The 14,464-nt window shown below is 31.0% G+C and overlaps 4 protein-coding genes across 5 annotated transcripts; 3 read left to right on the top strand and 1 right to left on the bottom strand.

Annotated features, from left to right (window-relative positions):
* Positions 1-229: 229 nt before the first annotated feature.
* LOC111415007 (dephosphocoenzyme A carrier) lies at positions 230-2,124 on the bottom strand. The gene is made up of 5 exons (XM_023046493.2): positions 1,688-2,124; positions 1,394-1,573; positions 924-1,189; positions 695-869; positions 230-632 (listed from the first exon to the last, which is right to left on the bottom strand). Exons 1-5 carry the CDS (start codon positions 1,849-1,851, stop codon positions 494-496), a joined length of 924 nt encoding a protein of 307 aa, XP_022902261.1. The 5' UTR covers positions 1,852-2,124; the 3' UTR covers positions 230-493.
* Positions 2,125-2,134: 10 nt separating this feature from the next.
* On the top strand, positions 2,135-3,569 carry LOC111415008 (uncharacterized). Its single transcript, XM_023046494.2, has 4 exons — positions 2,135-2,350; positions 2,416-2,446; positions 2,514-2,644; positions 3,118-3,569. The coding sequence occupies exons 1-4, from the start codon at positions 2,348-2,350 to the stop codon at positions 3,400-3,402; spliced, it is 450 nt and encodes a 149-aa protein (XP_022902262.1). The 5' UTR covers positions 2,135-2,347; the 3' UTR covers positions 3,403-3,569.
* Positions 3,570-3,896: 327 nt separating this feature from the next.
* LOC111415005 (small ribonucleoprotein particle protein SmF) lies at positions 3,897-4,443 on the top strand. Its single transcript, XM_023046491.2, has 2 exons — positions 3,897-4,169; positions 4,252-4,443. The coding sequence occupies exons 1-2, from the start codon at positions 3,995-3,997 to the stop codon at positions 4,341-4,343; spliced, it is 267 nt and encodes an 88-aa protein (XP_022902259.1). The 5' UTR covers positions 3,897-3,994; the 3' UTR covers positions 4,344-4,443.
* Positions 4,444-10,562: 6,119 nt separating this feature from the next.
* LOC111415025 (neural retina-specific leucine zipper protein-like) lies at positions 10,563-12,568 on the top strand. Of its 2 annotated transcripts, XM_023046518.2 has the most exons (2): positions 10,563-11,304; positions 11,362-12,568. In XM_023046518.2, the coding sequence occupies exons 1-2, from the start codon at positions 11,206-11,208 to the stop codon at positions 12,121-12,123; spliced, it is 861 nt and encodes a 286-aa protein (XP_022902286.1). In that variant the 5' UTR covers positions 10,563-11,205; the 3' UTR covers positions 12,124-12,568. The 2 variants fall into 2 exon arrangements, with proteins under 2 accessions (XP_022902286.1, XP_071052723.1); XM_071196622.1 differs by having other exon boundaries at positions 10,564-12,567.
* Positions 12,569-14,464: the final 1,896 nt, after the last annotated feature.

Genomic DNA, 14,464 nt, shown 5'->3' with positions numbered 1-14,464 from the left:
AGTTTAAAGTCAACATTTGAGCTAGATTTGCAATGTACTTATTATTTACATGCTTTTAGTACTTCTCAATTACTCATAGTACATCCCAAATTGTCTCAGTGACTTCAAATAGACCACTTACTATTACTACTTCCTAGTTGCTTCCAACCGAACTTTTAAACACTGATATAACTTTAATTCTTGTAAATCATTAGTCAATTAAAAGACAAAATATAAAATAAACAGGAGATAAGTAGTAATAATATAATTTTTTTATTAATATACAACAATCCATAACAATGTTTATTTAAAAAATAAATAAATTGCACCATATTTACATGTCTACATAGAATCAATCAAAAATATATAAAAACATGATAGGAGAAAAATTCTTGAATGTGTAAAAAGACTAATTCACAATTATTAAAAAAGAATTAATTAAACCTATTATATAATTGACCAATCCATCCTAATTCTTTGTTTTATACCATTAGAAAATAAAATAATCATTTTTCTATCTGTATTTCAACACGACTGTCCTTAAAGTATCCCTGATGTTATCATATGTAGCAAAGCTAATTCCTACAGCTATAGGACCTTTAATCCAATTCATTGACAATCCCTTATATAATCCATTTTTTAAGCCTTCATTGCTATAAAAGAAATATATTTAACATCAAGCATTTTTAAGTACTAAATAGAAATAGATACTTACAACCAAATCAGTTTTAACGTCCCAGATATTGATGGATATTTATTAATCATATCTGTTTGCATTCGTCTTCTAACTATATCTAATGGGTAACTACTTGTTTGGCCTAACATCCCAGCTATTGCACCAAATCCTAAAGAAGTTATTGGTTGAGGTATATTTAAATGGCCTATGTGTTCTAAAATAAAATTAAAATTTTAGTTAAAAAAAATTAATATAAAATTTTTTAAACCTTTATATTGTCGTTTTAAAGTCTCATATGTATAAAAAGAAACTCCTGCATATGGAATAACACCCAATAAAGTTGGAATAATGCCTCGGTAAAACGTTAGAAGTCCTTCTTGTCTATATATTTTTAGAAAAACTTGTCGTAGTGTTGCGTATTGATCTTTCGGAGTAACTGCCATTCGAGCCCTTGCTAAATCTAATGGGTAAGTTAACGATTGAGAAGTTACTCCAGCAAGAGATCCTGCTAAAAATTGTTTCCCAGGAGATTTGCTACAAAAAGAAATAATTTTTTTAAATTAAAAAAAAATTAGGTTATATTAACTGTCAAATTTTGACAATTACACATAACCTCAAAGCAATCTTGAAATGTTTAAAATAATGAAATAAAGTAATGACTTGCTTTTTTTTTAATATTTCATTATCTTCCCATTATCGTAAATTGTACACGAATTTAAAAAGATAATTTTTACTTACCCGGAAGCATCAACATTTAAAAGTCTTTTCCATTGTTCGTGTGCTGTAAATTGTATAGCAGCGTATGGAACAATTCGAGCCATAGTAGCACTATTTCCTCTCCACAATGCAAAAAATCCATGATTTTTCAACGTTTGTATTAAAAATTTTAAGGCCTTCTTTGTTGAGTATGGTTTTTCACTAAAAAGAAATAAATTAGATAATTACATAAGAGTTAAAACGAAAAAACTAATTTCAATGCTTGTTTATTAATCTTTTTAGTTTTTATTTACAAAAAAGCGTTACTTACATTACCTGATTTGAAAATTAATTTTTGTCCTATCCAAAGGTGCTATCGTAGTTTTAGCTAGAGCACCAGCTATGGCCCCAGCACACAAACTAGTCACAACGATATCGGTGTTGGAAAGTTTCCCAGTTAGAGGAACCAGAGATTCTTGGATAGTTTGGTTAAGAGTCATTTTATCGTTTTCTTCTATTTTTTTTTTTTTTGAGTGAAGATCACCTCATAATTACTGAATAATTGTCTGGAATGAATTGAAAAAGACTTCTGGTTTATTACTTTATCGTTTTCGTTCGATGTTAAGTGTTGATTTACAAGCGTGCACGCATTTTTTCTCCCCCACAACCGAAACGTTGACCAAAGTTCAAAGTGTGCCAAAACTTTTCGATTAATTTTCTAAATTTATTTACATCTTAATGTGGTAAATAACGATAAGACGACTGTTAAAAGATTCGTAACGAGAACAAAAACAAAATGATGAAGATGAAAAGTGTAAATAAACAATTAAGAAATAACAAGAACGGTTTTGCGCAACTACAAACAATTTTACAAGGACTGTACTCAATTTTAATTGAGTGTACCTGATATACCTGTTGTTATCTCGACGTTTTTGGATGATTCCTAGTTTCTAAGTGACACGTATGCAGTTATTTTTAGTGAAAAACTAACGTAAAATGGTAAGGTTACTCATTAAAGAGTCATTAGATTATTTATTTAATGTTTTTTTAATTTGTTTTTATAGGCGCGATACTTTAAAGAGCAGGATATCGTAGGTAAAGTTTTGTTTTGACCTAATTTAAATATATGATTTCCTTTAATCTTTATTTATTTTTTTTTTAGAATTTAGAGAATGTTTCTATTTATTTGCAAGATCGGGACAAATTAAAACTCTCGATGAACTAACCGTTATAATGAGAAGTTTGGGTTTATCACCAACTATTTCAGAATTGGCTGGATATTTAAAACAAAAGGTTGGTTTAATTAGTTATATCAATACAAGATAAGTTTTAATTTAATTAAAAAAAAATTATTAAAAAAGTAAGGTTAGAAATTGTTGTCAAAATTTGACAATTAAACTTAACCTCAAAAAGTAAAAAAATTTATTGATTTCCTTTTTGGGTATTTCACCAATAAATTATTTATCTTATTAATTAACTTCATCATAAAAAATTCATAATTAAAAAGAAAAGTAATTAATAAAACGAGAATTTCTTTTTAGCGAAATCTCCCAACAAAAAATAAATAATTTATGTAACTTAAAATTTATTTACAAACCTTTCATTCTAATCAAAAACATGCAAAAAACCGCTATAAATCCATCACATATTACAGCGTATTTTTTTTAACTGAACACATTAGTAATTTTAACTTGACATTTTAAATTGAACTCAAATGATGTCACGCTTTGTTAAGACAAATTATGTAATGAATTTGTTTTTTTAAGGGTGGAAAAATGACTTTTGCTGATTTTTTGGAAGTAATGGACGTGCATTCAAGATCGGAGGATCTACCGAGGGAAGTTGTGAATGCATTTAAAGCTGGAGACCCAGATGGAAAAGGAGTGATCCATGCAAAACATTTAAGGCATTTATTAGAACGATGGGGAGAGTGTATTTCATCGAAAGAGGTGGACAGAATTTTTAGGGAGGCGAATGTTAATAATAACAGTATGGTGCGTTACGAAGATTTTGTTAAAATTGCTTGCGCTCCAATTCCAGATTATTATTAAGCGTTTAAAACACGTGTTTCTTACCAAACATGATTTTTAAAGAAAAATGTACTTATGGTGTTATTTAAAGTATTTATAATCCAACTTGTAACTTTGTCTTAAATAAATATTCGGTTGATGTTCATTTATGTTATAACCAGTTAAAACAAATATATATTTTTGTATGACCTCTGCTTTTTTTCTTTTATAAAAGATTTCTTACTCGTTGCTAATATCATTGGCGTAAAGGTCAGAAAAATAAGTTCATAGGTGGAATTTTCAGTTCGTTTCAGAAAATTTTAAGAATAGGGATATTCTTGTTTAGAGCTAACTTCATTATAAAAAATTATAACGTTTTTTTGAAATATGTAAATAAATCATTTGATAAAGATTTAATTTAAATTTGCAAAAAAATTAATATAAATAATAACTAAAACTAATTTAAATCAATTATTTCATAAAACCCACCTTTACAAAAGTAGTTGATTGCTAAATTCACACCAAAACAACTTAGTAATAATTTGACGTAAACCGCTTTTTAGGTTAGAAACCAAAACGTAAAGAAAACGCACGTTTTTTTCAATTTCTAGCGAATTAATCACCTATTATAAAAATGTCGACGGCTATGCCAATAAACCCAAAACCCTTCCTCAACAGTTTGACGGGGAAGGCTGTTATGGTCAAGTTGAAGTGGGGCCACGAATATAAAGGTTATCTAGTTTCAGTCGATGGGTACATGAACCTTCAATTAGCTAATACAGAAGAATTTATTGATGGGGCCATGTCAGGTAATTCCGTAAATCCTTTTTTAACCCACATTTCTTGCCTTTGTAAATGATTAATATAAACGATAAATAAACCATGTTTTAGGAAATTTGGGAGAAGTATTAATTAGATGCAACAATGTGTTGTTTATAAGAGGTGCCGAAGAAGAAGATGAAGAAGGAGAAACTAGGGATTAATTACCTTTTTTTTTGGTTTAAATAAATAAGGTTAGGATTAATTTTATAAGAAAATGATGAAAACTAAAAAGAAATAATATAAAAATGTTTCATTTAATAATTATTTTTACTTTCTCGCATATACAAAGTGTATAAAATGTCTTTAATCTTGTCTTCATAAGAAGAAAGAAATTGCAAATTATATTCTAAAAATCGTTTTTAAAATTGTGAAATTTAATACACTAAAATTACAGGTTTCTATATTTTACCTCAATAAAAATTGCACTTTATATCATAGATGTCTCTGCGGATATATAACCTAAATTTTAGGTGGTTTAAATTAATTTATAATAATTTTATAGATTTTATTCTAATTATACAAATTTTTAAATTAAAAACTAAAAAATATTAATTTAAAATACATTTTAGTTCAATATTAGTAATTAATACATTGTGTTTATTAATAATTTTGCAACAAAGTTGCATGTTATAGGTTATCGTCTAAACTCATAAAAATTTTACAAATAGATTAAACAAATAATTATTGTATAACCAATAAAAGCAACAAGACGAATGGCAGTGTTAACCAATGTGTTTCGGTAAGTGTTTTTTTTATTTTGAAAACTTTATATTCTTTAGTACTCATTTTTTAGTCAGGTTAAGTACATTCTTTAACATATATCATACCCTTCAATGAATAAAATATAATTTTAAACGGTAAGTTAGTTATCGATGATTTTGATCCCAAAGGACTATTATTTAATACACCAGGGACCCACAGGACGCGTCCTGCTCCTTTAATTCAACACGATGGGGACAATCCTGCGATATTAACAGCGAGGAAATGACAGTTTGTCCCATGTTGACATATTAGATAATCTCCGGAAAATGACAACGATTATTTATAAGGCCGTTTCAACCGTACCCCGCGTCCCAAAGGGGTGGTGGTGGTAAAAAGGGGGCGAAGCGACGACGAATTGTCATGCGGATTATATTCGAATGTATACCGGTAATACCTTCATTATTGAAATTGAGAAAACCTGTTGAGTTTTACTTCCCTTTCGCATATATAAATTAATTTAAAATTAAAAAGCATCAAATTAAAAAAAAAATTTGACATGTGTCAAAATAAATTATGTTTGAAATGTCAAAATGAGTGACGTTTAAAATGTCAAAATAATGAAGAAAATTTAAACTTTTCAAACTAACTTAAAAGTTAAATGAATAGAGTACTAAATAGTTTAAATAATAATGCTTATTTAACAGGATTAGTGAATTGACCTGCGGCAACTATTTGATTTGGATCGTTTGGTCGATTAAACACGATGTTTGCGAAAGCAGAACAAATAATTAACTTAAGCCAATTATAGCGTCTCTAATAATCCACAGACAGAGAAGAGTGTTTCTGATCCGCCAAACCATACCCACTAATAAACTGTGTGTGAGAGAGAAAGCCAAAATGAACTTCCTACAAGCTTTTTGAATAAATTCACCAAACGAACGAACAATGAGAGCTAACCAAATGCTGCGGGGAAATGAACGGGGTTTAGAGGTTGCGCGAAGGGTTAACATGCTTAAAATTTTAATTGTGAGCAAATAGAGGTGCTGTTTCCCGGCGTGTTGTTTACCCAGATTCACTCGCGTATTTCAGATTCACGGGAACCGTGCTTTTAGAGTTAATAATAAAAAAAATTGAATAGAAAACGAAAGCAAAAAATTAAAAAAAAAAACGGTTTGTTTTAAAAATTGTTAAAAAACTAAATTGATTTAAATTGAAACCAAAAATGAAATAATAAAAATCAGAAACAAAAATTGTTATTAGAGTACAGCTTCCAGTCATTTCACTTCAGTCTTTCCAGTCAGTTTGTACAGAAAAAACACTTTATCAAAAACTGCATCATATTTCTATCAGAATTGCATCAAATTATAACTTATTTATTTACTTAAAGAAAATAAAATTCTGCTTGCAAAAGACAAGATACTGTTTGAAAAAAACTAAATATCGTTGACAGAAGATTAGATACTAATGACATAAGACTAGATATAGCTATTTAATGACTAGATTCTGTTTGCAAAAGCCTAGATTGCCGTCAGAAAACTAACTAGAGAGGACAGATTTTGTTGGCAGAAGACCACCATTGTCATTGTTTGAAAAAGACCACCAGGATATTGCTTGACAATGCTAGACACTATTTGACACCGAAACTCAGTTCTTGAGTCTCTAAATATTGAACTTTCTGGAACATAAAACTCTTTGTGTCAACTTGATAGGAAATCTTAAAGGTGATACAAAAAATTTTTGAAAAGGTTATTTGATTTTAATTGTTTTAAAATGTATTTATAAGAAACATAAATTTTATCTTAATTTGACCTCCAAATTCATTTCAATGTCGCTACACGCGTATAAAAACATTCTTTTTGCATCAATTGGTTAGCTTTTGACCTCAACAAAGTTAAATTAACCATCGACTATGATACTACAGATTAATACTATGTAATAATCTAAAATGCATTTAATTATTTGAGACTTAATTAGAACTAAATCATCTTATTCGTCACGTGCGGCCAAATAAGGAATCTTGTTGCTATGTTATCACCTCATACTATAGTTTATAGTTTATAGATAACCGTTGTCTAAAAGTTAATTCAAAATTAAATTGGCGATTAAAATTTAATGAATTAAAATTTTAAATCTTATTTACTCAATAAGATAAATCACCTTATAAGAAAAAAGAATGGTCGATTTCCTTTTCGCTATCTTTTTTTTATATAATCAGGATATATCATAATCAGTGTTAAATTTCAAACGAGCACGTAAACACTTGGGTCAATCAACTCGTAAATTAAACCGATTCAGCAAAATTGAAAAATCTAATTTTCAGCAAATTTTACCTATATTTAAACTCGCAAAATATTTATTAAAGTATGTTGATGTGTAAAAAAGATTAAAATCGATTTTAAACTTTGAAACGATTGATTAAACGGAAGACATTGCAATTCAGGATTTTTGCTCATTTACGTCAATCTGATTAATTTCGTTTATTTATTAACGTTTAAAGTTGACCCGAACAAGATGCAAAAAGTCCAAAAAACTAGACAGCTGGGCGGTCTTCCGTTTTTCAAGCTGATATTTAGTCTTTAATCGCAAAATTTTGTTTAATCAGCCATGTGTAATTTTATATTGAGATAGAGTTGGTCGTTTTGATTCATTAAAATCTATTCTACGCGCGTCAATGGCTATATTTTTCTCCTTTCCGTTTTTGATAACCAACAAAGTTGCGCAGTGTTCAATTTACAAGATTGGAATTCTTCGGAGTTTGCAAATTATATAAATAAAACCGGATGTATTATTGTATTGTTTATAACAGAATACTTTGTAAGAAAAAAAAAGAAATAATTAAACGGGGATGTTATTATTTTAAAACATGAAACTATTTGATTGTGTAATTTTATTTTTATGACATAATTTAATGGTCTGAAAAAACAAGTCTTCTTTTTCATTTCGAAACGGGGCAACGACTTCGAATAAAAAAAATACTTCGTAGGCGAAATATTAGTTGTGCAAACTAGTCTAGAATATTTTCAAATAGGAGTCGGTTTCAAATTTATGTGTTTTATGGTATTTTTCCATACTTACAATATAATACCTCGATTCATTAGAGTTTTATGGATTTTCGTTTAAATTTTAATTTAAAGAAAAGCTGTATTTGAAATACTAGTTAATATTAGTTATAATACAAATTTTGGCAAATTATTTTATTATTATTACAATGGTACAAACACTCTGTATCCCAAATTCGTTTTGATGCTATGTGTTTGAGTAACGAGGCGCAGGTTATGGCAGTGTCCTTTTAGTGTTGTGTTCTAAGGTTTTAATGCTTAGTGATATTTATATTTGAGGACCATGTTCTTCTAATAGATGACTACTTAGATGCATGAAAAAATCTACACACTGCTAATAAAAAACTAAATACTGCTAACAGAAGACAGAAACTGTAGAACAAAGACTTCACATTATCTTCGGCATCTTTCGGAAGCCTAAGATATTGTTGGCAGAAGAATAGATATTGTTTATAAAACACTATTTATTGCAGGAGGGAGACTAGTTGCTGATAGCAGAAGACTAGATACTGCTATTGCATGACTAGACGCTTCTAATGGAAGACAGATGTTGTTGGCAAAAGGCTACCTATTGCTTGAAAAAGATACAATTCTGCTTGCCGAATATAGATATCTTATAGAAAACTAGATATCGTTGACAGAAAATGTATGTATTTATGTAGGAAAGGAGAGGGTATGCTTCCGCATACAGCACCTAAGCCCGAACGAGCCCCTTGTACATCATCCTGCACTCTCTCCGGCTATATCAACCAGCCTAAGGAATTTCCGAAGCGTGCTTGTTATCTGAACAAGTCGAGTGTCCTTTTGTCCATTGAAGTATAACACAGTTATACACTGCGGCTTTCTCCAATGTCAGATGACAACCCATAACAAGTCCTGAGGTAATTGTTATTCTACTCAGGACTAAAATAGCTTTGACAGAAGATTACATACCACACTCAGCGGCATAAAAAACGCATCACCTAAAATGATGACCAGTTTCAAAGTGCAATAACTTTTGAACGTATTGCTCGATTTGACTAGGGTTTTATTTATTTGAAAAGTCTACCCATTACCAATATTTCTTTAGGCGCCTTCCCCATTTTGGCACTCTCCAATTTCAGCAATGGTGAATTACGTTAATGCGTGTTTTTTTCCTACACTTTGAAGCTTGCTGTGAGGTGCACCGACAAAAGATATTAATTTTAAACATAAGGAGATTTCTGTCACTTCTGTTTTTTGTTCAAGTTTATATTGTTGTTAACACCAAAGCTACAAGCTCTAAAGGATAAAGTAGATTCTTCGGCAGCGCCATAAGAAATTAAAGCAAACCATGGAAATTGACGAAAACATTTCAGTAACGTTTAGTGCCGTTAACGTCGTTGACTGTTGCTAGACAAGAAAAATACCTTTAAGTCTTGCAGAAGTTGCTCAGGCAGTGGTTTTGTAGCGCTCGTTATGCTGCTCGTGTTCTTGGATCTGTGTCAGGAAGAAGGCGCACCACACAACCCCGTGATGATCGATATATTGTAACGACCGTGTTACGAAATCGACATACCACAGCAGTAGAGATAATAACTCGTCTGGAGCAAGTGCGTCGGGTGAACGTGAATGATCGTACAGTTAGAAGGAGATTTGAAGAAGCGGGGTTGAGATCGCAGAGACCAGCAACTGGCCCACAGTTGAGAACATCGTGTCGCAGTTTGGAGATAAGCAGGAAAGCGAAATGCTTAGTGCAACTTCTCTGAAAGAATACAATACCAGGGATGATCTGTAATGGTTTGAGGATGAATCTGCTTCGAAGCACGTATAAAGCTTTGTTTTATCAAAGGTAAGCTAAACATGGCTCGGAATATTGAAGAAATTTTGGCTGAACACGTGGTTTCGTTCGGCACATTTATTGGTGACAACTTCTTGATCATGCACGCTCCCATACAACCCCCATAATGTCCGAATGCCTGGATGATTTGGATATCAGCAGAATGCACGTAGCCCTGATTTAAACCCCATACACATATGGAAAATGCTAGGGAGACTATGAGACTATATACTACTGGAATATGCTGGAAGGATTCTCGAAGGACCATTCAAGAGAGGGGAGGAAATACCCGTTATTAACATTTTGTTTGATTTACTTGTCACAGTTTAATACATTACAGTACATTTCACTTGTCACTTAGTGACATCTGTGACTTGCTTTAATTTCTGATGTCGCTGCCTAACAAGCTGCGGTATCTTTTAGAGCTTGTAACTTTGGTGTTAACAACAATAGAAACTAGAACAATAAACAGAAGTGATCCTTAGCGTTATTAACCATTGCTGAAATTGAAGATATACCAAAATGAGGAAGACACGTACAGAAATATTGGCACAGGGTTACATACGTTCAAAAGTTATTGCAGTTTGAAGCTGGTCATCATTTTAGTTGACGTGTTTTTAAGCCGCTGAGTGTATTAACAGAAGACTAGATACAGCTAATAGAATAGTAGAATACACTGGTGGCAGAAGACTAGATACTGTTATTAGAAGATTAGATTCTGTTTGCAAAAGACTAGAAATTTTAGACAGAAGACTGGTTACTGGTGTTGGATGACTACATGTTGGCAGTTTGCATGAGACTTAAGTTTTTTTTTAAATGTTGTAATAATTTCAAGTATTTTCATATAACTAAATAAAAAATGTAATAAATTCTATAACGTTTTCTAAAAATAATCGTTAAATGAGTACCGTAAATCTCACCGAAAACCAAAGTTCACCTTAAAAAAAACCGTTTATTTTTATTTAATGTCTTCCCACGCCATAGAAAAACCCCTTTTCGGATTATTTAACTATCCGTTCGAACGAAGAGACTTCGGAAATCGCCCCCCATAAAAATATTAAAACGAAACGCGTACATCCCGCGATCCTGCGCAACGGATCCGGGTGCCGGCGCAGTTTCGAAAACGGAATTCCTGCCGAACCACTGGCCGCCGAGGTATAAACAAACGGTTCCGCAGTCGAACGAACCGCCTATAGTGTTCAAACCGGGAGGCGTTACAGATGGTGTCGCCGCCCCCGGTTCGCAGGAATTACATCTCTGTCCTGCATCGGCCCCCGGCTCATTCTAACACCGACGCGAGAAGACAACAGAAGTATCGAAAGCTTCCTGATATTATTTTTTTTCGAACTTATTCAAATTTACTTTTTTGTATAAATTAAAATCATTATTATTATTATTAAAGAGTGTGGAGTGGTTCGGATTATAAGTAGTGTAAAAAAAAACGAAGAATCATAAATCGATTTGATGCAGCAACTTGGAGTGAGATTCGCTAGGATGGATACCAATGACCATCATCTGGCTGAAGAGTATGTGCACGATTTTGATTTGGAACAATTAGACGCGGTAACTGTTAAAAGGGAGGAAACGAGGCGATTGGCTGAATCTGAGGGTTGGTTACAGGAAGACTCCTCCAGCAGGATGTATCGAGCCTGGCAGGAAGATCGGAGGTTGCCGCCGCTTTCACCGCCAAACGACTCCATGTACCAACAACCGGTTTTAATCAACATGATCACCAATCCTGCAACACCACCAGATACACCACCAAGCAACTCACCCAGCGAACCCCAAATTTACGTCGAAGAAAATTGGTTTCCACCCGGAAATCGCGGTGAGCAACCTTTAGACTTACGCCCACCACATTCGTTGGGTGGCGAACCAGATTGGGAACGAAGAGGATACATCCCATCGGGGATGTTCATCGAAAATCATCAACCACTTCATCAACTTCAACGTCCACATTCAGTTTGCAGTGGAAGCAGTGCTTTGTCACCGCGCCTTAATGGAAATAGTGGTTATTCCACATGCAGTGACGATCTCGGTTTGAACGATGAACTTTTAGTATCCATCTCAGTAAGAGAATTAAACAAACGTCTTCACGGTGTACCAAGAGAAGAAGCAACCAGAATTAAGCAAAAAAGAAGAACGTTGAAGAATCGCGGTTACGCCCAAAATTGTAGGACGAAAAGAGTACAACAAAGATTAGATTTGGAGACGACTAATAGATCGTTGCAAAGTGAGCTGAGCAAAATGAAAATTGAATTGGAAAGAATGAAACAAGAAAATGTTTTGTTAAGGCAAAGATTGCAAATTTCGAGACCAAGTCAACAACAATTGCATAGTATCAGTTCCGATGGGCAAAATTCACCTGAATTTTATCTGTGACATAATTTTCCGGGTCGACGACATTAAAAAAGAGAAGACCCGTTGATTAAGGAGATCTAATTCACAAGTGATGCAATATTTGCTTCCTTAAGTACACCGGGAAAGTTTTTAAAAAATGAGACGGTTACTACAAAAACATGTGTATAAAAGAGAACTATAGACTATTATTATTAATTAATTGTTGATTTATTAACCGTTTTTTAAAAACTTGTTATCATTTCTTTGATTATTCATTATTAAATGATTAATTATATTTTATATTTCCCCACCATTATTATTATTATTAAAATAATTAAGTTTTTTTGTTAACAAAAAAGGCGATGCATATCCTATTATATGTTATAATATAATAATTCTTTTTTTAAAAATCTTTTTTCTTTTTAATTTAAATCCTCATCTTATGTACATCTATATTTTTTTAAAAAAGAACATCGAAACCATCTTAATTGTACATAATAGGAGTTTAAACGAAAAATAAATTATGGTTTAGAATAGAAAATATGGTTTAATTTTTTTTCTCCTAATTTGATTTAAAAAAAGATCATAAAAATTAATTTTGGGCGGAACAACATCAAATGCGGCGTCGCGACGCCTATCGCCAATGGCGAATTTCCCGGCGCCCTATTGGCTGGATATAATTTTCCCCACCAAGCCATATCATCACGATTTTATGACGCAATGTTCATTATATTGAGTGCTCAGATTATTAATTTCCCCCCATCCAAAAACAAATTCTTTAAAAAATTTTAATTTTTAATTACAACAACAAAAAAATTGCGTAATTATCTAATTGATTCTACTTCCTGATTTAGTAAACACCCGAAATAGATGGGAGATAAAATATCGTTGTAAACAAATTAATATAAATGTTTTTAGATTATCACGTTTTCGTTTTTGTTAAAATTGGGTTTTAAAATACTAATATCGGTTAAAATGTTTTTCGGTTGCATACAAAATCGAAATATTCCAATTTAAATTTAGATATCGATGTGGTTAAATGAAAATTGGGTTCAATAACAATAAATTATCTTTCCCGCTGGATGTGTTATGTGTATAATAATAATAATAAAAAAAAGAAAATATTGATTTTGTAAACGAAAACAGAGCCGAATCAATAAATAATTAATTGGGGAAATTAAACAATTACTAATTATATCGTGTACAAATATGATAATTGATAATTAAGGAAATTAATTGAGGCTTCATATATTGATTGAGTTATATTTTAATTAATATGTGAACAGATTTTATTTATGAATTATTATGACGTTTCATTTTAATTTAACAATATCATACATTTTCTCTCATAAACTAAGTATACCGGAAATTATTTTAGATAATTATAAACAACCATTAAACAGCCATAAAAATCAATTTATAACCAAGAAATTTTTATAGTTAAGATTAATCTGATTATGAATTATATCGTTTTGATTTATTATAAACAATTTACATCCAAATCATTTTTCTCTATCGTTTTTAGTTTTTGAGTTAAGATTGAATTTAATCTTGAAACCATTAATTTTGATATTTTGGCGATTTCCACTTTCTAACTAGAATATGGTAATAACTGGGCTATTTCTGGATATGAATTATGTCTTCTTAAACCATAATAAACAATTTGTAAGTACAAAATTTTTCTCCATTACTTTTAATTTTTGATTTAGGATTTAATGATGAAAATCGTCAATTTTGATATTTTGGCGATTTCCACTTTCTAACTAGAATATGGTAATAACTGGGCTATTTCTGGATATGAATTATGTCTTCTTAAACCATAATAAACAATTTGTATGTACAAAGTTATTCTCCATTACTGTTAATTTTTGATTTAGGATTGAATTTAATGATGAAAATCGTCTATTTTGATATTTTGGGGATTTTAACTTTCTAACTTGAATGTGGTCATAATTGAACCATTTCTGGATATTAATTATGTTTTTACAGATCATAATAAGCAATTTATGTGCATAATATTTTTCTCTATTACTTTTAGTGTTTGAGTTATGATCAACTTTATTAACGAAAATCAACAATTTTCATATTTTGGCGATTTACAGTTTCTAACAAAATTTTTTTTATAAATAAGCTTAATCTGATTATGGATTATATATTTTTGATTTATTATAAACAATTTACATCCAAATCATTTTTCTCTATCGTTTTTAGTTTTTGAGTTAAAACTGAATTTAGTCTTGAAACCATAAATTTTGACATTTTGGCGATTTCTACTTTCTAACTGGAATATGGCCATAACTGAGCTATTTCTGGATATGAATTATGTCTTCTTAAATCATAATAAACAATTTATATGTACAACATTTTTCTCCATTACTTTTAA

This window comes from Onthophagus taurus, chromosome 6 (genome assembly GCF_036711975.1).
Source record: "Onthophagus taurus isolate NC chromosome 6, IU_Otau_3.0, whole genome shotgun sequence".
Taxonomy (NCBI): domain Eukaryota; kingdom Metazoa; phylum Arthropoda; class Insecta; order Coleoptera; family Scarabaeidae; genus Onthophagus; species Onthophagus taurus.
The sequence above is the reverse complement of the archived record's forward strand: the minus strand, read 5'-3'. Positions and strand labels throughout refer to the sequence as shown.

Coding starts and splice junctions, on each gene's coding strand:
- LOC111415008 (XM_023046494.2), top strand. Junction 2,447..2,513: donor TAAAGAGCAGGATATCGTAG/GTAAAGTTTTGT, acceptor TTTTTTTTTTAG/AATTTAGAGAATGTTTCTAT. Junction 2,645..3,117: donor CTGGATATTTAAAACAAAAG/GTTGGTTTAATT, acceptor TGTTTTTTTAAG/GGTGGAAAAATGACTTTTGC.
- LOC111415025 (XM_071196622.1), top strand. CDS start 11,206: ATGCAGCAACTTGGAGTGAGATTCGCTAGGATGGATACCAATGACCAT.
- LOC111415005 (XM_023046491.2), top strand. CDS start 3,995: ATGTCGACGGCTATGCCAATAAACCCAAAACCCTTCCTCAACAGTTTG. Junction 4,170..4,251: donor TATTGATGGGGCCATGTCAG/GTAATTCCGTAA, acceptor ACCATGTTTTAG/GAAATTTGGGAGAAGTATTA.
- LOC111415007 (XM_023046493.2), bottom strand. CDS start 1,851: ATGACTCTTAACCAAACTATCCAAGAATCTCTGGTTCCTCTAACTGGG. Junction 870..923: donor TTTAAAACGACAATATAAAG/GTTTAAAAAATT, acceptor ATTTTATTTTAG/AACACATAGGCCATTTAAAT. Junction 633..694: donor ACGTTAAAACTGATTTGGTT/GTAAGTATCTAT, acceptor TTTCTTTTATAG/CAATGAAGGCTTAAAAAATG.